Source organism: Balaenoptera borealis, assembly GCF_965194805.1.
Source record: "Balaenoptera borealis genome assembly, chromosome: 4".
Classification (NCBI taxonomy): domain Eukaryota; kingdom Metazoa; phylum Chordata; class Mammalia; order Artiodactyla; family Balaenopteridae; genus Balaenoptera; species Balaenoptera borealis.
In genome coordinates, this window is record NC_138861.1 from 9683896 (window position 1) to 9706480 (window position 22585).

General features: G+C 41.2%; 2 protein-coding genes across 3 annotated transcripts in view; both read left to right on the forward strand.

Moving 5' to 3' along the window:
* The window catches only part of HERC6 (HECT and RLD domain containing E3 ubiquitin protein ligase family member 6), a gene marked incomplete at its 5' end in the record, with an annotated part of 126313 nt that extends 109004 nt beyond the window's left edge, over positions 1-17309 (forward strand). The window contains 8 exon segments of the mRNA XM_082391601.1: positions 4538-4643; positions 6727-6831; positions 6835-6870; positions 9310-9473; positions 11346-11412; positions 12199-12642; positions 12729-12831; positions 14600-17309. Of these exon segments, the coding sequence (XP_082247727.1) occupies positions 4538-4643; positions 6727-6831; positions 6835-6870; positions 9310-9473; positions 11346-11412; positions 12199-12642; positions 12729-12831; positions 14600-14823 (1249 nt within the window). The 3' untranslated portion in view covers positions 14824-17309.
* Positions 17310-17444: 135 nt separating this feature from the next.
* Positions 17445-22585, forward strand: part of HERC5 (HECT and RLD domain containing E3 ubiquitin protein ligase 5) — a 44064-nt gene continuing 38923 nt past the window's right edge. Inside the window, exons 1-3 of one of the 2 annotated variants that reach the window (XM_082391628.1) lie at positions 17445-19807; positions 21641-21761; positions 22438-22517. In XM_082391628.1, coding sequence (XP_082247754.1) covers positions 19537-19807; positions 21641-21761; positions 22438-22517 — 472 coding nt within the window. In that variant the 5' untranslated portion in view covers positions 17445-19536. The remainder of the gene's footprint in view (positions 19808-21640; positions 21762-22437; positions 22518-22585) is intronic. The other variant, XM_082391627.1, reaches the window with a different exon arrangement.

Genomic DNA, 22585 nt, shown 5'->3' on the forward strand with positions numbered 1-22585 from the left:
ATGACAAAGGAGGCAAGAGTATACAATGGAGAAAACACAGTCTCTTCAATAAGTGGTGCTGGGAAAACTGGACAGCTACATGGAAAAGAATGAAATTAGAACATTCTGTAACACCATATACAAAAATGAACTCAAAGTGAATTAAAGACCTAAATGTAAGACCACATACTATAAAACTCTTAGAGGAAAACATAGGCAGAACGCTGTTTGACATAAATCACAGGAATATTTTTTTTCGATCCATCTCCTGGAGTAAGGGAAATAAAAGCAAAAATCAACAAATGGACCTAGTTAAACTTAAGAGCTTTTGCACAGCAAAGGAAACCATTGACAAAACGAAAAGACAACCTACCGAATGGGAGAAAAATATTTGCAAATTATATGACTGATAAGGGATTAATATCCAACATATATAAACAGGTCATACAACTTAGCATCAAAAAGCAAACCACCCAATTAAGAAATGGGCAGAAGAGCTGAACAGACATTTTTCCAAAGAGGAAATGCATTTGGCCGACAGGCACATGAAAAGATGCTCAACATGGCTGATCATCAGGGAAACGCAAACCAAAACCACAATGAGTTGTCCCCTCACACCTGTCAGAATGGCCATCATCAAAAAGAACACAAATAACAAATGTTGGTGAGGATGTGGAGAAAAGAGAACCCTCCTCTGGGGTAATGAGTATCCCAGAAGGAGAAGAGAAGGAGAAGGGAGCACAGAGCTTATTTAAAAAAATAATAGCTGAGGACTTCCCAAAGCTGGGAAAGGAACTGGATATACAAGTGTGTGAAGCTAATAAAACACGTTATTATCTCAATGCAAAAAGACCTTCTCCAAGGCACATTATATTAAAACTGTCAAAAGTCAGTGATAAAGAATTTTAAAGACAGCCGGGGAACAAAAGACAGCAACCTACAAAGATAGCCCCACTAAACTATCAGCAGATTTCTCAGCAGAAACTCTACAGACTAGGAGAGAGTGGAATGACATACTCAAAATATTGAAAGATAAAACCTGTCACCCAGTGTGGAGGAAAGGGAACCCTTGCACACTGTTGGTGGGAATGTAAATTGGTGTAGCACTGTGGTAAATAGTATGGAGTTTTCTCAAAAAACTAAAAATAGAACTGCCATATGACCCAGAAATTCCACTCCTGTGTATATAGTTGAATTTGGAAAGATACATGCATTCCATCAACCTTTAATGAATAACTTCATCCATTGCATTGTTAAAGTTTGAAAAATGGTGATATTTCTGATCTTATCATTCCTTCCAAAATTATTAACTGGAATTCTGTAAAGAACTTTTCCTTGTCAATCAGGGCCATTTGGTTACCCTGAAAAATATCAGTCCTATATGAAGGTAGAATGATGCTTAATCTTTTTCCTTTCATAATTAAATGTTGCCAAATTACTGTACGTAGTGGTTGTACCAACTTATGTTGCTACCAGCAACGTATGAAAAGCTTCTTTCACACACTCTCACCGATGCAGTGTTACCAAGCTTTGTGATCTATTCCAGATGTGATGGCTTAATCATGACATTTCAGTTTAATTTTAATTGTGTTTCTTATTATTACACAGTGCCTGAATCCTATACTCTTTTTATTTATGTATTTATTTATGGCCGGGTCAGGTCTTAGTTGCGGCGTGCGGGCTCTTCGTTGCAGCGCGTGGGCTTCTGTCTAGTTGTGGCGTGTGGGCTTCTCTCAAGTTGTGGCGTGCAGGCTGCAGAACACGTGGGCTCTGTAGTTGTGGCGCGGGCTCCAGAGTGCGTGGGCTCTCTAGTTGTGGTGCGTGGGCTCAGTAGTTGCAGCACGCAGGCTTAGATGCCCCGCGGCATGTAGGAATCCCAGTTCCCCGAAGAGGGCTCGAACCCGCGTCCCCTGCATTGCAAGGTGGATTCTTAACCGCTGGACCACCGGGGAAGTCCCTGAATCCTCATATTCTTCAGTTAATATTCATTGTTCTTCTACTATGAGGAATACTGAAATTATCTCGTAACTGTTCTTTCCCACTCCCTTCATTCTCTTCCTCAATCCAGTTTTAGTTACTATGTTCTTAGTGTTAGTCTTTAGATTTTCTTATTTGCTTAAGAGTCTTGGAGCTTGATTTGTAAGCCACAAGTGATATCTTTTCTTCCTGGATAGTGCCTGTGAGTCATTCAGTGAGTTTATTCTGCTTTCCACTTACTCTCCCCTCTGCTTCTTCTCTCCTAGTTGTATTGTTCCCACACAACATTTACATGCTGTTTTGTGTCTCTTATCGCCATCAGCCTGAGCTTTTAGTTATGTATCTATAATCCTCATCCCAGCCCCTACCCCTAGACATTATGCTGAAGAATTCCCAAACATTTTCTTGACTGCTGAGGCTTGTTTTCTAGGCCATTCCTCGGGAAAGGTTTGTATCTGTTTATCTATGATACTTGTACTTTAAAGACTCACATGGTGAGACATGGAGAAGTCTGGGACATCACATGCACAAAATGAGCCGTTTCAGTTATCAAGCATTTCCTTTATATACCCTATTAATTATATAGCTTACATGACATTTTCCAGTGAGCCATGCCCCATAAATCTATAAATTCCATGTTTCTTTATAATAAGCAGCCTAGATAGACAAGGTACATCCTGCTAAAAGCATTCTGTAGTTAAGGACTCTTCCTTTAGTTGCGGTTATTAGTGTCTGTCATCAGCATGTTTACAAGGAGATTTGACTGAATCATCTCCTCTTTTGTTTCCCAGCTACCCCTTTTAAAAATTTTCCTAACATCCCTGGTAATGAGAGAAAATAGATTGTCTTTCCTTGCGAAGCCTACCTGCCCCTTAAGTGTCCTTTAAACAAGTCCTTCCCTACATGGTACTTTCTTCTACAGCAGCGCTCTATCTAACCTCTCTACTGTGTTAATGAGGGTTGGGTGGACAGTGGACCCAGGCAGGTTGCATATTATGAAGCATTAGGGAAGATTCGAGGACAAGAAAACTCTAGTTGTAGTTGTCAAGGGTGAAGTTAGAAAGCAGACGCCAGAGTCCTGTCTTCCAAGGGAGAGATGATGGATGTAGTCAAAATTGTAAGCTCCGAACTGTATTACCAATTCAAATGCATCAATGTAGAGAGGGGAAACCAGTACATGGAGAATGGGTGTAGAGGAGCTGGAAATTAAGTTAAGCTGCAGGTTTCCAGTCCAGTTCTTGGCTAGGTGACAGGAGGGGGGCCTGCAACAGGCCACATACACCTCTCCCTGCTGTAGTCAGTGGAGGGCTTTGCTGGACACTCCCTGTCACTCAGAGCCACAGGACACGTTGCTCGGCCATCAGAATCGCGACGCATCCCAGAGCTGCAGACTCCTGGACCACAGGAAGAGAAGACCCACCACCAGGAAGGACCAGAAATGGCACTTTTCCATTTCCCTGCAAACCTGGAATTTCTTTACAACAAACATCTTAAGGAACAACCAGAAGAATCTAGGAGCATCATATATCAAATTCCCAGTACTTAGTGGTGGCAGAGATCTGGGACAGGGCCTTCCCAAGCCTAGAGCCACAGGCACACTTGTCTCAGATGCTTGTGGAGGGCTTATATGGGCAACCACACTCAGCCTGGAAACCTGGGATGGCATAGCTGTTATCCATCTGTCCTGCTGTCACTATTGCAGGACAGGCCCCAAGAGGGTTGCATTGGTTTATAAATCCTAAATACTCCTTTACTGTCCTTGGGATAAAGCAGAAGCCCTAGAGGCATGTTGAGGTCAAAGCAAGGATAGCAAGTCCAACACTTGATTTCTAATCCAAGGGAGTTCAGCAGAATCAAGATGGTGGGACTAAATTGGTAAGGAAATGTTGAGAATTCAGAGAAGCTACATGGAAGTACTGTATTGGGGGGCCAAGAAGAATGCTAGCTACAAAATGAGGCCACCAGTGACATCTTTTTAGGGAGTTCCCATGCAAATCCAGTAGATGGATCACATAGATCCATCACATAGATCACAGATCTATGATCACAGATCACAGATCATAGATCATAGATCACATAGTAGAGGAGGAGTGGATTTTCTCTGGGAAAGGCTTTCCTCTAGTCTTCTTCCTACATCTGACACGTCTGGGCTCCGCCACTGCCCTTATATTTTTGAGGATTATGGTGGCAAGTCTGCGAAGTGGATAACACTGGATGTAATGCTTCCGCATGTTTAATACCACTGTCACCTGTAAGGATTATGTTTCCTATGATAAGTGATCTGAGATTATTTAGCTGTACATCCATGGTGAGTAATCCCCTGTATACAGTTCCTAGATGCCACAGATCCTGTGATCTCTTTATCTCCCGTAATATAGATACGATGCTCTTTTCCTTAAATAATTACAGTATGAGTGTATATAGCAACGGTAGGCATACATGTGTGCTATACAAAATATGTTTATTTGAAATATTAAACAATTCCTAGTATTCCTATGAGGATTCCTAAACTATTTCTTTTTCTAGGAATCCGAAGGGAAAAGAGTGCATGGATTTTGGGCAAATAATTCTGCAAGGAAAGGGTGAATCCCCTCCATTTACACTTAGAGTCAGACAGTCACCTAGTTGAAGACGCTCTGCGTCAGTTAAGCCAAGCTGAAGTCACTGACTTCCAGAAAATACTAGTGGTACAGTAAAAAGCCTCACTGGCTATTTTTACTAACGTGGGAGGGAAACATTTATATAGTGTAGCACAGGAAGAGCCTGTGTTTGCAACTATAGTCGTCAGCCTAATGGTTTCCAGGATTCCTTGCTTACCCTTCAGAGAAAAGCTATGGGGTGTTTAATTGAACACTGGGGTTATGAGTTAACTATTAGTTACCTATGGCTACAGAAATGCTGCTTAATGAACCATCCCAAAGCACAGTGACTTAAAATAATAATTTTACAGATCTGCAATTCAGCTGAGGGTCTGCTAATCTAAGTTGAACTCATCTGGGTGGCTTTGCAGATTTTTGTCTATACTTGTTTACGTGTTTGCGAGTTGGCTGGGGAATTGGCTGATCTAGGCTAGGCCTGGCTGGGGCAGTTTGGCCCCGGGCCCTGGTTCCTACGTTTTCCATCTTCTTCCTGGGACCCGCTAACATGTTCTCACAGCATTGTCAGAGGTACAAGACAGGAAGCCCAGTCACACGACAAACATTGCTTTAGTCAAAGCAGGTCACGTGGGTGAACTCAAGTCAAGGGCTGGCAAAATACACTCAGCCTCTTTAATGAGAGGAACTGCAAAGTCACACGCAAAAGACCTGGGTCAAGGCGGGGTGAAGAACTGGGGCTGTGAATGCAATCAGCAAGCAGCAGGTACAACAGATACTTATCCTGCATTTTGGCTCTAGTTTTAGTCGTAGACTTTCCAGTATATTGGTTCCAATTGTCGGCATCCTTCACTTCACCCTCTGTGGGCACCTGTAGGGTTTTCACTGTGTGGTACCTCCGATCGTTTGCTCACAGAATAATGACTAACTTTGTAGGTGAGGGCTGGCATCTGTCCAGAAGGGAGTGAATTTTCCTGATATCAGCCATGAGGGGAAGAGTTAAGTTCTCAGAGAAGAAGTCAGAACCTGAGGGTGGGCCTCAGAGAGGAGAGGTATGCCCCCCAGCATGGGACTCTAATGGAAAACATAGAAACGATTTTATAAGCCAGACTCTCTAGTTGTTGTCTCCCTCTGTGCCTATCTTCCTTCAAATCTTGATTATGAGGAAATCAATAGAAAATGATTCTGCCTACAGGAGATGACAAAGAGGTAAGAAGGCAAACTTCAAGCCAAATCCAATCAAAATATAGACTCTGAACAAGGCAAGGTTGTCAAGGCCCTTTATGAGCAGGTCCTGACTGTGGCAAAGGCAGACTTGCTAGTGTAAATGAGCAGAAATAGGAAAATCAGAAGCAAGCTTAATTTATTATTGGGCTTTCTGGATGGAATGTGAGGCAGGCCCTTGGAGATGATGGACAGTGGCCAAGGAGTTGGTTGATCAAAGTGCCAGTAAGTAAGATCTTCTAGGCAAACAGAAGAGAAAGAGAACTCTTAGTGAAGCTTGCTGATACTTGTATTAAAAAGATAAAAAGAAACAGACAGAAAGGGAAGGATAGAAGGAGTAGTTAGAGAGGTAGTAGGAAACCCAGGATAGTACTCAACTACAAAGCCCAGAGGTAGACTTTAGAAAAGACGGACCTGTTCTTATTGATGCCCACATGAGTATTCTGGCCAGTCAGCTCTGAAGCTTCCTACAAAGGTGTCATGCCCACGCTGATGGGGAGGGCTGTTTATCTGAAGTCCTAATGAGGGGAGAGGCAGGAGAAACCAAACAACTGTTGACTGGAGCCCAAGTTTTAAAGCCTGAATGATGAGAGGAAGATAAACAAGATAGAAGAATTGAGGAACTTAGTGGCCCAGGGGTTTGAAGCACATCAAAATTTGGTTCAAGACACTGGTCAACATAATTGGAGAATGCGGAGTCTTGCTAGAATCCCGCTTCACTTGGTTCACGCAGCCGTGGAAGGGACCCATGCACTCACTGTACAGTAATCGGACAGTAAATAGGTTCATGGCCTCCGCTGCTCAGAAGCAGATTGAGGGAGAACAGAGTACAGTTAGGTAAGGAGAGCGGATCCTGGGAATCCTGGTGATGGCAGGATGTTTGAAACTTTTCCGTAAAGGTCAAGGCATTATATTTTAAATCTGGACCTGGGACTGTGTTCTCTTTCCTCAGGTTGAATTTATTAAAGAAATTCGTTCTGTGGGAGAAGGGGTGAAGTCCGGGTTCTTCCACTGTATATTTGAAGATACGACCAAGAAAGAATATGGGATGTTCATATAAACTGAAGAGGGCTCCTATGTGCGGTTTCCTGTCAATGTAAGTTTTTTTTTTTTTTTTAAAGTATTTGTTTATTTATTTATTTATGGCTGTGTTGGGTCTTCGTTTCTGTGCGAGGGCTTTCTCTAGTTGCGGCGAGCGGGGGCCACTCTTCATCGCGGTGCGCGGGCCTCTCACTATCGCGGCCTCTCTTGTTGCGGAGCACAGGCTCCAGACGTGCAGGCTCAGTAGTTGTGGCTCACGGGCCTAGTTGCTCCGCGGCATGTGGGATCTTCCCAGACCAGGGCTCGAACCCGTGTCCCCTGCATTGGCAGGCAGATTCTCAACCACTGCGCCACCAGGGAAGCCCCCAATGTAAGTTTTTTATTTGTTTTCTTATGGTTTTTCAGAACAGAAAAAGTATACCATATACTGTAACATGAACACAATGTATACTAATGTGAAATTAGGTCACATAAAGCCTTGCTACTCAAAACATGCTCCACAGCGCAGACGCTCCAGCGTTACCTGGAACTGTTAGAAAAGCAGAATCTCCGGCCCAGATCAGAACATGTATTGTTTAATAAGATCCCCAGGTGATTCATATGAACATTAAATTTTTAAAGAACTTGAATAAAGCATACTTGAGATATGATAAACGGCACATAAAGTGTCCAATTTGATGAATGTTGATGTACATCTATAGCCATGGTGAAGCTCAAGACAATGAACATATCCATCATCCCCCAGAGAGCCTCAGATCCCCTTCTGATCTTTCTCCTCCCTGCTTCTCCTCCTTGCCCCAGGAGTAGTGGTTGCCCAGGCAACCACTGGTCGGATTTCTGTCACTATAGCACAGTTTGAATTTCCTAGACGTTTACATACATGGAATCATAAGTAGTCTTCGTGTCTGTCCTCTTTCACTCAGCATAATTATACTGAGGCTCGTGCATATTGTTGTATGTATCATAGTTTATTCCCTTTTATTGCTGAGCAGTATTCCGTTGTTTAGATGTACCACACTTTGTTAATCTAGTCTCCTGTTGATGGATATTTGGGTGGTTTCCTAAATTTTAAGAGGCAGTAATCTAGAGTTTCAAATTAAGAGAGAAATTGTTAATAGAAGCCTAGAGATAATTGCTAATTCTAATAAGGTGATTCATTTATGCAATGATTATATTTTTACAAAGATCCTCAATATGTAAACATTTTCTTAAAGGAACAAAAAAACTTCATTTCTGTATGAGTAACACAGAGCAAATAATTCTAAAAAGAATCACATGCTGAGCTTCAATTTATTGATCTCCTTTCCCGTAAACTTCCAGAATGTTCTTCAGATGACATGGTGGAGTTTGGAACCCAGAAAGGACAGGGACAGGAGGAGAAGATGAATGGGAGTGAAAAAGTACTGAAAGGTGTTTTGTATCTTTTTTGAGAAAGAATGAACCTCTAAAAGATAGGAATGGCCAAGGTGTGCCAGTGGTAGGATTTTTATCAATCAACAAGCTTTTGCTGGCTCTTTCTTGAGGTTCCCACATTGTATTAAATATTGTAGAAGATTCAAATTAGTGTGTAACACAATCTCTTTCCTCTTGAAACTTTTTGTATATGTAGATGGAGCGATAAGACTAAAACACCAGGAACTTTAGCAATTTTTTGAAATTATAGGCTGCTGATTTTAAGTGTTGTAATAGTTGTTGAGAAACACGGTAGGATAAGGAAGGAAGCAATCATGTGGGATTAGAAGCCCAGAGTTCTAGTCTTGAGTGCTGATGGCTGTGTAATTTAGCCTCTCTTGAGTTTTCAGTTTCCTCACCTATAAAACAGCTGTCATAATTTCTGTTCTGCCTGCTTTATAGAGCTGTTGTGAGATTAAAACAAGGTATATCAAAGCGTGAAGCACCATGAAAACTTCAGGGCACTATACAAATTTAAGAGATTTCATCAGGACTCTTTCCTTCCTCCTTCCACAGACCCTCACAGTCAACGGCATCGGTCAGCTTCCCTGACCCATATGCTTATCCCTGTAAGCACATCTAGGTCAAGACGGCATCACAGGGGAACACTCCTCTGACACACACCTGACATGCCTGGTGCCCACTGCAGGTGTAGATAAAGTGTACCCTTCCTTCCTGGTGTCATTTTTGTACATGAATTTGAAGACAAAGACTGTAAAATTAAATAGTGAAAACCTTGGTTTATAAGGCTATCTGAGCATGTTTTTTCATATTCCAGATGTGCTATTAGTAACAAAATGCAAATTCACTTATTCAGTATTCTGAACTGTTAAAATTTGTATTTTAACTTATGGAAGAAATTTACTTTGTGTTTATAGCCTGTGTAAGAACCTCAAATTTTGATTTTCCTGAAGCCCATTTTGTTTCTAATTTCTGACTTTTAGAAAAGGGAACCAAACCTTTTTTTTACTAATCTAATTATCCCTTTGGATTATTGATTATTTATAATACATTAAGGATTTTTTTCCTTCTCCTTTTCCCCCCTAAATTTGAGAAGAAGAGATATTTCCTCTTTGGGATGCTGTGTGGACACTCCCTGTACAATTTTAATGTCGTCGACCTCCCTTTCCCGCTGGCTCTGTTTAAGAAACTTCTGGACCAAGAGCCATCATTAGATTTAAAAGAACTCAGTCCTCTTTTGGGGAAGTAAGTAAATATAATTGCTTTTCTAGGACTATATATGGAGTCAGTCTCAGTAGTTTAAATATAAATAATGTTATACACACAGACAAGGTCTTCAGTTTCAATAAATGTGCATGCTCTTTAGATGAATTTGAATTTTGGCATGACTTATAATCAAGTAAACATTTAAAAATGGAGAAAAGCCAAATGCTCCTTAATTATCAACCAGCACAATAAACGGAGCTCTGGCCTGGTCTCTTGAATTTATCCAGATGGAAACAGTTGCTTTGGATAGTACATGATATTCTTTTTTTTTTTTAATTATTGGTTTTTGGTTTTTTTTAAAATTTTTATTTATTTATATTTATTTTTGGCTGTGTTGGGTCTTCGTTTCTGTGCGAGGGCTTTCTCTAGTTGCAGCAAGCAGGGGCCACTCTTCATCGCGGTGCGCGGGCCTCTCACTGTCGCGGCCTCTCTTGTTGCGGAGCACAGGCTCCAGACGCGCAGGCTCAGTAGTTGTGGCTCACGGGCCTAGCTGCTCCGCGGCATGTGGGATCTTCCCAGACCAGGGCTCGAACCCGTGTCCCCTGCATTGGCAGGCGGATTCTCAACCACTGCGCCACCAGGGTAGCCCAGTACATGATATTCTTTTTTCTTTTTTTTTAAAATTTATTTGTTTATTTATTTATTTATGGCTGTGTTGGGTCTTCGTTTCTGTGCGAAGGCTTTCTCTAGTTGCAGCAAGCAGGGACCACTCTTCATCGCGGTGCACGGGCCTCTCACTATCGCGGCCTCTCTTGTTGCGGAGCACAGGCTCCAGACGCGCAGGCTCAGTAGTTGTGGCTCACGGGCCCAGTTGCTCCGCGGCATGTGGAATCTTCCCAGACCAGGGCTCGAACCTGTGTCTCCTGCATTAGCAGGCAGATTCTCAACCACTGCGCCACCGGGGAAGCCAAGTACATGATATTCTTAATGAGAATCATGCATGCTATATTTGTTTTAAATAAATCCTATTTAATCATTTCATTTATTTTAATAAATCTGCATGTCATCAACTTTATTTTTTAAGGTTCGAAAAATACTTGTTCTAAGTTAAAAGGCAAACTATATCCTGTGAGGAAAATACTGGCAGCACATAGGACAAAGGATTAATATCTCTGATGCATAACATAGATATTCATGCAGATATGGCTATGTGTGTGTGTGTATATAATAATAAAACGAAAATATGCTCACCTTACTAGTAATCAAGAAAATGCAAATGAAAATGAGATATTTTTCTGCTTACGGATTGACAACTGTTAAAAGTTTCTTGTAAAATGTAGACTTGGCAGCAGATGGGGGGGGAAGTATTCTCTTCTCACGTACTGTTAGTGGAAGAACAAACTGGCTAGATTTTCACCATGTGCTCTGACAGTGTAGAGCAGGGTTTTTCAACCTTGGCAATACTGACATTTTGGGCTGGATAATTCTTTGTTGTGGAGCGCTGACCTGGACATCGTAGGAATGTTTAGCAGCATATGGGGTTGCTACCCACCAGATGCCAGTAGCAAAACTCCCTTCAGTCGTAACAACCAAAGATGTCTCCAGATTTTGCCAGATGTTCCCTGGGGGACAAAACCACCCCTGGTTGAGAATCACTGGTCTAGAGGAAGGTGCTCCTTTTTATAATTTCCACCAAGACGCAGCAGTGTCTGTGTTAGCAGTGGGTCTACCAATCAAACCGTAAATAGAGGTTAATTCCAGGAAGAGGGAGTGGGTAGGTGGAGGAGAAGAAATTCACATGGCATTTTATACATTTCTACATTGTCCGCAGCTTTTTCCACTGAACATTTATTTCTTTTGAAATTTTACAAGAATAATAAATATAATGTTTTAAACCAAATTTTTCATTAGGAATTTGCAGGGAGTTCTAAATGATGAAGCTGGTGACATTAAAGAAGCACTTGGCATACGTTTTTCTGTGAGTACTAATGAAAGCCAGATTGTAGTTTAGATTTAACGTTTTTTAAAAATATTTTTATTACAGTGTCTTAAATATGGGATGTGTCTTTTGAAGGGTGTTTTACTTCTGTAAAACTGTAGGACTTTTCCCCCACTTGCTCCTCATTTGATACCTTATGTCTATATACTCTCAAATAAAGTGAAAAGACAGCAATTATTCAATGTGAACGATATAAAAAACTAAATGGAATGATGTATGCTTAAAGCAATATACAGCATATACTAGGGTATGTCTCTATTTATATATATATATATTTAGAAGACGGAACTACATAAGTAATTAACTAACGCCTAGTTATTTAAAATTGTATAGGGAAGAATGTACTAGCATGTTTTGGTGGAAATAACCTCAAGCACACCTGCCATCAGGAAACTCATCACGTAGTGGAGAAGACAACCTTTGCAGAAATAATTTTCACATAGTGATGTATTGTGAGAGGGGAGAGAGAGAGGAACAGAGGACCAACCCTGAGAAAGTCATGCTCATTTTAAATTCTGACGAGTGATGGAAGTTCCCGGGTGAAAAGGAAGCCCCGCCTGCTGTGGCCTAACCGTAAGAGAGACGGTGAGGCCAGTGAACTGAGGGTCAGCGCGGCCGGAGGTTCCAGCAGAAGCGGGAAGAGGCTCCTGAGTCGGGCAAGGGTCACATCATGGAGGCCTTTTTGATCCTGCTAAAGAGGTTTGAAATTTACCCTAAAGGCAATGAGAAGCCTTTGAAAGATTTTAAGCAGAATGACCTATTCAGATTAGTGTTTTTAAAATATTGTCCTGTCTGCAGCTGGGGAAATGGGAGCAAAACAAAGCCTTCATCCTTTTGCCATATTCTCCAAGTTTCCTTCTTCTAGCTGACCAGGTGTTTTCATCCCCCTGTGTCATACAGGGTTGTGTGCAATGCAGACATAATTTCCTTTTCTTTCTCAATAGAAATGGTAAAAAGGGTAAAGTAGAGAATAGTTTAGTCACTGGTAAAGTATATTATTGGCCTTTTTTTTTGCTTCCCTCAAGGAAAGACTGTGTTTCTAAGTGTGTTGATTACATTTTCAACACCTCTGTCATGGCAGTTTATAAGGAATTTCAGAGAGGATTTCATAAAGTCTTTGACAAAGAGATACTTAAACATTTCCAGCCTGAAGAACTAATAACAGCAATAGTTGGAAATACTGAGTATGACTGGAAACAATTTGAAAAGGTAGGTGATAACTAAAGTGCCTCCAATTCTTCCAAACAAGAATTCCCCCTAAAAACCATTTTTCTCCTTTTTTTTTTTTTTTCAAGAATTCAAGGTATGGTCCAGGATACTGTAAATCACATCCTACGATATTGATGTTTTGGAATGCTTTCCATAAATTAACTTTGGATGAAAAGAGAAAATTCCTCTGTAAGTATTGTAGTAATAGATGGATCTATAATTATATATCTTTTAAAATATCTTATTTGAGATAAAGTCATTATTAATGGTGTGTCACAAATGTTAATGGCAAAGCAAGGGTTAGAATCCAGGTTTCCTGCCTTCTAGACCACTGTTCTCTCTCTTACATAAGCCTGTTCCCCATTTTTAAAAAAATGATAGTAATAAAGATATTGCTATTTTACTACCTTGTCTGCACTGACTCTAATACCACCTCCAATTTCAGTTTGTGTCCTCTTTCTTCACTCTAGTTGGCTCCTAATTGAGCCTTTTATCTCACATTCCTACCTTTATTTAATTACCTAAAGTCCTGTGGAATTAGGACAATGTCAACTGTCTCAAATGCTATTCTAGAAGTAATAATAATAATAGCAGTGACCACTGATGGTGATAATAATAATAACTGCCTTTCTATCGTGTGCCTCCTCTACACCAGGCATTGTACTGATCACTTTATATCTATTACACCCCTTTATCCTAATAGCGACCTCATGAAGCAGGCACTTTTATTTTTCCCCATTTCAGATACAAGGAAAAAAAGGCTTGAGGCATTTAGTGTCTTGCCTATGTTCAAACAGCTGGTGAGTGTCAGAATGAGAATTTGAACCCAGCAGGCTAATTCAAAGCCCAGGCTCAAGACCACTAAGCTCCGTGTGGTATAAGTACTTCTCTTGGTCTAAGGTTTCCACAGGACAGACTTAATGACTTATTCTCTTACCTTTTCATCCCATTTCTCAGTTTTTCCTGAGATACGCATCTTCTTGCTATTTTTGTTGCTACTGAGGATGTTTGAGGACAACTTTCCCATAAACCTAACCTACTTCTCCACAAGCCCAAACTACCTTTCCAATCTTCTCTCTTAATGGGAAACTTCTGCTTCAGTCCAGTGGTTCTTTTTTTTTTTTAATTTATTTTATTTTTTAATTTTTGGCTGCGTTGGGTCTTCGTTGCTGTGCACAGGCTTTCTCTAGCTGCGGCAAGCGGGGGCTACTCTTTGTTGCAGTGCACGGGCTTCTCATTGCGGTGGCTTCTCTTGTTGTGGAGCCTGGGCTCTAGGTGCGTGGGCTTCAGTAGTTGTGGCACACAGGCTCAGTAGTTGTGGCCCGCGGGCTCTAGAGTGCAGGCTCAGTAGTTGTGGTGCACAGGCTTAGTTGCTCCGCAGCATGTGGGATCTTCCCGGACCAGGGCTCGAACCTGTGTCCTTTGCATTGGCAGGTGGATTCTTAACCACTGCGCCACCAGGGAAGCCCAGTCCAGTGGTTCTGTTGGCTGTACATTCAGTGAGTTCACTTACATTTTCCTACCCCTGGCTTTTTCTTGGGCTTTTCCCCCTGCCTAGAATGGTCACCCAGCTCATCTCCTTGAGAACTGACTAGCCAGCTGTGACCTCTGAAGCTTCCCTGTCACCCCAGCCTGGTGCCTCTCTCCCTGCCTTGAGTCTCAGGGCCTTCATTAGCTCCTCATACTTCCTAGTTGAGCTAAACTAAACTTCCTCGTATCTTGCTGTTATATTTTCACGTATATAATTTCCCCTCAACTAGATCATGAACTCACTAGATCAAGGACCAAGACCAAATGTCATGATTTTTTTTCACTCCACATGGTCCCATGTAATTAGTTCTCTTTGCACAAGGGGACCCAATAAATATTTGTTGAGTGAAGTGACTGATTTCTTCCTTTTCATTTTAAGTTTTGCTCTTCCTATGAACTCTCTTAACCAAAGTTTATTTCTTTTTAGTTTTTCTTACAGGAAATGAAAGGCTGCATGTAAAAGGCGTACGGAAAGTGGGAATCCTATTTTGCTGTCCTGAAACTTTCAGTGAAAGAGATTTCTCAAGATCACTGACATGTCATAATATTCTGGACCTCCCTAAATATTCTACAATGGAAAGAATGGAGGAAGCACTTCAAGTAGCCATCAACAGCAACAAAGGATTTATCTCACCCACGGTCACAGAGTGATAGTGGCCTTTGAGAGGCTCAGATCTCAGGTTCTCTCACCCTTCGATCCCTCTGTTCTTAGTACAAAGTGTTGGCGGGTTTTAGTTAGAATTAGTTGACAAATGCTGGGATAAACAATAGCATGATGAGTCAAGGATAACATTTTTAATGAATCAACATTTCCTGATCCTTAAACTTGCTATGAGAATGCTTGCTTTTTACTGAATTATTTCCTGAACAATAATTATCATTTAAAAATATACTAAATGTTAAAAGCTAACAGATATTTTAAAAAAATTGTACATCTAGTAAACACTGTCTACAAATATGAAAGACATGCTGAAGTTCAAAAAAATAAAACTGTAAACTAATTCAACATGTTTTTGAGGCACGTAGATATATATTTTTATATTCTGGAATGTCTCCAGAGTTTTGATTTTAGCCAAACAATCTATTTGAAAAATCTAAATGTTAAGGGATTTATTAATTTAATGAATAATGACTTATGCTCATTGCTGTGTTCCAAGAAGCATTCTAAATGCAGATACCATTAATTTGGTTAAAGGCTAAGCCCAACCAGGAACTCCCATCTAATTACAGTTGGAAAAAAATGAAGAACATGAAATATGTTTTCAGCATCATGGTATAGAATGAATTAAAGGAGAGATATAAGTATGGTAGAAATGGATTTTGTGGGCCATTTCTATCTCATATAAATTTTAAACTGTAAGCTATTCTATAAATGCCTATTGTCATCCCAAACCATACACAGAAGCCTTGTGTCAGTGGTACTTTGGGAAAGGAAACTATGGGGTGAAGTTCATACTGGGGTGGTGATGTGGAAAGAGGGCAGGCATCTGAGGATAGAGAGAACAGACATAGAGAATTCACCAAGGACACTAGAATGTGAGGTGGTTAGTAGAAACATAAGCCCCCAGCAAATCCTCATAGTTATTTTGGATATATCTGGTTTCTACAATAAATGGAATGAAGGCCCAGATGTATTCTATTTGAATTTTAAGGGAAAAGGTAATCTCTAAATCTTAGGGATCCTTAGGCACCTGACTTTTGGGTTGTGTTTTTCAGGCCTTTCAACTCCAACATTACTTTTTCTATGCAAATGGGTGAACTGTACTAGACATTTTAAGAAGAGATAGTACCAATTCTTTATGTACTCTTTCAGAAAATAAAGGTAGAGAGAACACTTCCCAATTAGTTCTCTGTTGCCAGCATTACCCTGATACCAAAACCAGATAAAGACATTACAGGAAAAGAAAACTATATGTATCTCTCATATGAACAGATACAAAAATCTTCTACAAAGTTTTAACATGTCAAACACCCAGTAGAATATAAAAAGGATAATACCTTGCGACCAACTGGGATTTAGTCCAGAAATGCATTTGAAAATCCATTATATTTCACTATGATAGAAAAAAAAAATCACATCATTACCTCAATAGAGGTAGAAAAAAACTGACAAAATTCAACAGCCACTCATGCAGGATGAATACTCTTGGAAAACTAGGAACTTCCTCAACCTGATTACTTCATACTTAATGGTGAAAGACCAAATGCTTTCCTACTAAAATTGGGAACAAGGCCAAGATGTCTGTCATCGCTTCTGTTCAACATTGTACTAGATGTACTAGTCCACACAATAAGGCAAACTAAAGAAAAGAAAGGGCATAATGATTAGAAAGGAAACAGTAAAGCTATCTTATTTATGAATTACATGGGTATCCGTAGGATATTCAAAGGGATCCATACAAAAAAACTACTAGAACTATTAAGTAAATATAGAAAGGTGTCAGGATTCAAGGTCAATATATAAAAATTAATTGCATTTATATATACTCACAACAATCATACACTGAATTTTTTTAAAGTACCATCTGCAATATCATCAAAAAATAAGAAATACTTAAGGATAAATTTAACAAAATATGTTCAACTGTTTCCTGAAAACTTGAAAATATTGCTGAAAGAGATTAAAGAAGCTTTAAATTAATGGAGAGAGACATGCTCATGGACAGAAGAATCAATATTATCAGCATGTCAGTTCTTCTGAAACTGATCTAATTTAGTGCAGTTTCAAAATCCTTGCAGTCTGTTTTGTAGAAATTGATAAACTGATCTTAAAATGTATATGGAAATGCAAAGGACCTAAAATAGCCAAAACAACATTGAAGAAGGACCATGGTGGAACAGTTGAGTGAACTGATTTTGAGACTTAATTAGAATCTACAGTAATCAAGGCAGTGTGGTACTGGAGTAAAAATGGACATACAGGACTTCCCTGGTGGCGCAGTGGTTAAGAATCCACCTGCCAATGCAGAGGACATGGGTTAGAGCCCTGGTCTAGTAAGATCCCACATGCTGCGGAGCAACTAAGCCCGTGCACCACAACTACTGAGCCTGCGCTCTAGAACCCACGAGCCACAACTACTGAACCCACGTGCCACAACTACTGAAGCCCATGCACCTAGAGCCTGTGCTCCTCAACAAGAGAAGCCACCGTAATAAGAAGCCCGCACACCACAACGAAGAGTAGCCCCTGCTCGCTGCAACTAGAGAAAGGCCGCGTGCAGCAACGAAGACCCAACGCAGCCATAAATAAATAAATAAATTTATAAAAAAAAAAAAATGGACATACAGATAATGGAACACAATAAAAAGTCCAGAAGTAAATCGAATCACATATAGCCAACAGTTTTGACAAAGACACCAAGGCAATTCAGTGAGTAAAGGCAAACTGGAACAGTTGGAAATCAATAAGAAAAAGAAAAAGAACCTCTTCCCTTACCTCACATCATAAAGAATAATTCATTTGAAATGTAACAAAGACCTAAAGCTATAAAACTTCTAGAAGATAACATATAAGAAAATCTTTGTTACCTTGGGTCAAGCAAAGATTTCTTAAGACAAAAAAGGCACAAACTATGTAAGAGAAAAAAATGGATAAAGAAGAAAAAATGAATAAACTGCATCAAAATTAAAACTTAAGCTCTTCAAATGACATTTTTTCATGTAATTTTATTTATTTTTTTGTTTTAGTTTTATCATACCTTTTTTTTTAATTGAAGTATAGTTGCATTACAATATTGTGTTAGTTCAAATGACATTTTTAATAAAATTAAAAGGCAAGCCACAGACTGGTAGGAAACATTTCAAAACATATGTCTAACAAAGGACTTTATATGTAACGTAAAGAGTTCTATTATAGGGACTTCCGTGATGGTCCAGTGGTTAAGACTCCCCACTCCCAATACAGGGGGCCTTGGTTTGATCCCTGGTCAGGGAACTAGATCCCACATGCTGCAACTAAAGATCCTGCAAGCTGCAAGGAAGATCCCATGTGCAGCAACTAAGACCCAGCACAGCCAAATAAAATAAATAAATAAATATTTAAAAAGAACTCTGTTATATATAAAAAAAAACCTTAGATAATAAGCAATCGAATTAATAAATGGGCAAAAGATGTGAACAGACCACAGAGGAGAGACAGAGATCCGCACTAATAAGCACCTGAAAAAATGCTAAACGTCATTAATCGTTAGGGAAATGGAAATGAAAACTGCAATAAGATAGTACTCTAGACCACCGGGATTGCTAAAATTAAAAAGACTGACCAAACCAAATGTCAGCAAGGATACAGAGGGACAGGAACTTCCAAAAACTGCTGGACGGAATGCAAAATAATATAGCACTTTAGAAGAGTCTGGTAGTTTCTTAAAATGATATTCATGTACTTACCATATGACACAGCCGTTCCATTTTTAGGTATTTACTCCAAAGAAATGAAAACATTTATCCACTCAAAGACTCGTTCAGAGTATTCACAGCACTTCTGTTCTTTGTGGCCACAAACCGGAAAGGACTGAAAAGCCTGCCTATTGGTAAATGGATAAAGAAATTGTGGTATATCCATATAATAGAATACCACTCAATAACAAAGAGGGAACCACTGATGAAACACTACAGGATGAATCTCAAAAGCCTTATGTTAAGTGAAAAAAGTCAGACACAAAAGACTGCACAAGTTTGAGTCCATTCCTAAGATACTCTAGAAAAGGCAAAGATTTATTGACAGACAGCAGATCAGTGGTTGCAGGCACCGCAGCGTGGGCCGTGGGACCGCACGAGTTTCACCACGAGGCTGCGGCAGAGCCCCCAACAGAATGCTTAACGAATTTCAGCTCTCCGGGCCACCATAGTTTCTGGAAATTCTGCACGTCCGCCTGTGTCAGGGCTCCTCCTAGTGGAATTGCAGTGTTTCTTCGAAGGCCACCTGGTCCAGTTCAGGTGGCCACTGCCCGCCCGGGGACACCTTCTCAGCCCTGCCCACCCACCTCTTCACCGGCCAGCGTCCTGTTTACTCTGGCCACCGTCCAAGCCAGTCGTGAGTCATCGAGTTTCCCTATAACCTTTCCTTTTCGATTCCGCCCCTTTAAAAAAAAAAAAAAGCAGTTTCGATTCTCTCTGAAACTGCCGGCTCCGCCCCCCAAACAGCGCATTGGAAGCCCGGCGTCGGGGCAGGGGCGGGGCAGGGGCGGGGCAGGGAGGCTGCGGTTCCTCGACGCCGCCGCGCGTTCCGCCTCCGCACCGCGACGCCGGGGGTCCCGTGGGCGCTCTCGGGGCGGCCATCTCACCCTCTCCTTGCGTCGCCACAGCTCGGTCTCTTCCGAAGGTCCGGAGAGCGGAGGCACGGCCGTGGAGTCCGGGAACACGGTGATGGAGCGGAGGCCACGGAGGAAGTCGCGGGGCGGCGGCGGCGCGCGCTTGGCGTCCGGGCTGGTCCCCGCGTCCCGGCCCGCGGAGCCGCGGGGTGCGAAGCTCTGGCTCTTCCCCAGCGCCGCCCCGCTCTGCGGCGCGCTGTTCCGGAGGACCGAGGCGACGCGCCAGATGTGCTGCACGCGCGAACGCCTGGCGGTGCTGGAGCGCGGCGGGGCCGGCGTCGAGGTCCACCAGCTGCCGGCGGGGAGCGACGGCGCCAGGAAGCCGAGTGAGTGGGGCCGCGCAGCGCCCGCTCGGCCCTCCCGCCGCGGGCTGGGGGTGTGAGTGCGGTGGGCTGCCGGGGTCGGCGCCTGCGGGGTCGCGGTCGCGGTCGGGGCCAGCAGGGACGCTTCTCTGCAGAGTGGCCCGACTTGTGGGCGTGCGGTCCTTCTCTCCCCGCGAAGGAGATTCAGACGGGGACCCGACGCCGCAGCGGTCCGCGGGGGCCGCAGCCGCGCGCCGGCCCGGGGGCTTTTCGCGCTTGGCTCGCGCAGCATCCCCGAGCTCTCGCAGCCGCGATGCCGGCGGGCGTGGAGTTTGGCGGGGTGGTGGCGAGGAGTAGACCGCTCCGTCCGCCGAGCGCACGGACGGAGTGCACCGGCAGCATCGTATCTCCGCCAGCCCTCCTCTGTCGTTGGTTTCTGTTCAGAGTGTGTTTCTCTCTGACCCCTTTTTCGGTCCGCTCCTATTTGGAGTCTTTGGAGAACCTCGCTCGCGTTATCTTGTTCTCAGTGACGATGTTTGCAGGCGTTTTTAAAGAGTGCGTTCAGTTGCGCTTCTCCGTGGTAATCTCTGTAGAGATTAGGTCCGGTGTCCGTAGCTCCGATTCTACAGGTGGGCGGGAGAGCAAATGGCCACACACTCAACTGAAAAACTTGCCCCTTCTGTTGAGTGAAGAAAACGATATTTTACTTTGGTTCGTTTTACTTTTAACTTGAGCGAAGTCGAGGATCTTTTTTCTGTGGGTCATTTGCATTTCTTTTTGGTGAACTGCCTGTTCATTCGTATCTTTGCCTGGCTTTTTAAAAAACTGAGTTGTTCATCTTTTTCGTATTTATTTGGAAGAGTTTTTGAATATTGAGTTAGAGTAGCCTTTTGTCGGTCATATACGTTGTAAAGTTTTCCCCTACTTGCCTTTAGCTAAGGTTATTTTATAGTCTACTTCGTCAATCTTTTAAGGAGGTTTATGGATTTTGTGTTATGTTAGAAAGCTATTCACAGTCCAATTTCTTTTTTTAATGTACTCATCTTTATACTAATTTTAAGATTTTATTTTTCAACCTAAAATTTTTGATACACTTGGAAATTATTTTGACTTAAGGAATGAAGTAGGGGGATCTAGATTGATTTGTTTCTCCAAAATGGCTAGCCGGATGTCCCAATACCTTTTTTTGAATAAACCCTCCTTTTTTTTCAACTGATTTGAAATGCTGGGTCTCTAAAAAACTTTGTTGGGCCATTTCTTCTTTATTACCAAACTGTTTTGGTTCTCTTAGCGTTTTTATTATGAAGTCGTTTGTGCTTTGATATTTTTACATGAATAGATTTTTTTTCGTTAGAACTGAAAACAAACAAAGTCCCAAATCTATCCTACTTTTTGTGAACAAATTAACAGTAAATGGCATAGTGGACAATTTTAAATCTTTAAGTTTTAGAAAGGGCTAAATATGCACTAATGCCAATAACAATTCTTTCAACAACATCCTTTTTAAAAATCGTCCCCCCAAACCAAATGTCTCCTTTTAAGAATATAGGCCTTGGCTTCTAGATGGAGCGTCACGAGGGCTTTATTATTGTTATTTGTTTTGTTTTGGGAAAGAGTGTATCTCAGAATACACAATATATTTGCTCTTAAAATGAGTGGTGTTGTCCAAAAATTAAGATATATTTTCTTACAGCCTTTTTCATTTCTAGCTCTTCAAATTTAGTTTCTCTTTCTGAACTTCTTAAACAGGAATCTAAAAGCAAACTTCTTCCAGGTGTTTTAAGTGTATTATAATGCAATGAATAATAATAGTGGGTAACAGAATGGTGATAGCTCCTGGTTGGATTTGCTCTGCAGAGTGCATTAAGTTAGGGAAAAAAATGAAGATACATTCCATGGACCAAGGAGCAGAGCACCTGCTGGTTCTCTCCTCAGATGGAAAACCATTTGAGTACAACTATAGCATAGAGCACGCAAGGTAAGGAAGGTTTTTTCTTTTATTAAAAATCATTTAAATTTTGCTCAAAAGGCAATCATAATTTTTGCAGGAAAATGTTCCTTTACGTGATCCTTGTTGCTTGCTTTATACAGTGACATCTTAAGTAAATGATGAATTCTGGACAAGTGAATTCTATCAATGAACTCTAAATCAATTTATGTCTCCCATCGCATGTACCATGTGTTGCTTTGGCATTTAAAGGAAATGATTGGTTAGTCCACGTAGCCCCAGACTGGACTTTCACATTCATTAACTCATTTAGCCCTCATAATAATCATACTGTAAGTTCTATTTACAGAAATAGTTTTCAACCTTGGGAGAAAATGAATTATCATGGAATGATTTGTGAGACTTTTTACTAGTAGATCATATGAATTAGAAGTTATTTTCATCTCGTATTATTCCTGCACCATAAAATTATTGTTTGCAAAAGAGTCTTAGAATCATCTTACCACAGTTTTGTAATGCACATTATTTTCCTTTTAAGCCACTAATTAAAGCATGTTATTATTATAATGATTTTACATGTGCTGAATGTGAAGCAGTAAATTTAATGTTTTGAGCTTCAATGCTAATTAAATACAGTTAATAATTCTTACATCAATGTTGTGACTTCCACTGTGGGATCAACATAAAATATATTTTCTTTCATCAGGTTTCAGTGCGTTTTACAAGAAAAAAATAATATAATTCAGATCACATGTGGAGATTATCATTCGCTTGCCCTCTCAAAAGGTACTTTTCTGGAATATTACTTGTTTCTTAGAGGGAGCAAATGTGTGTGTGTATAGAACTAGTAGAGT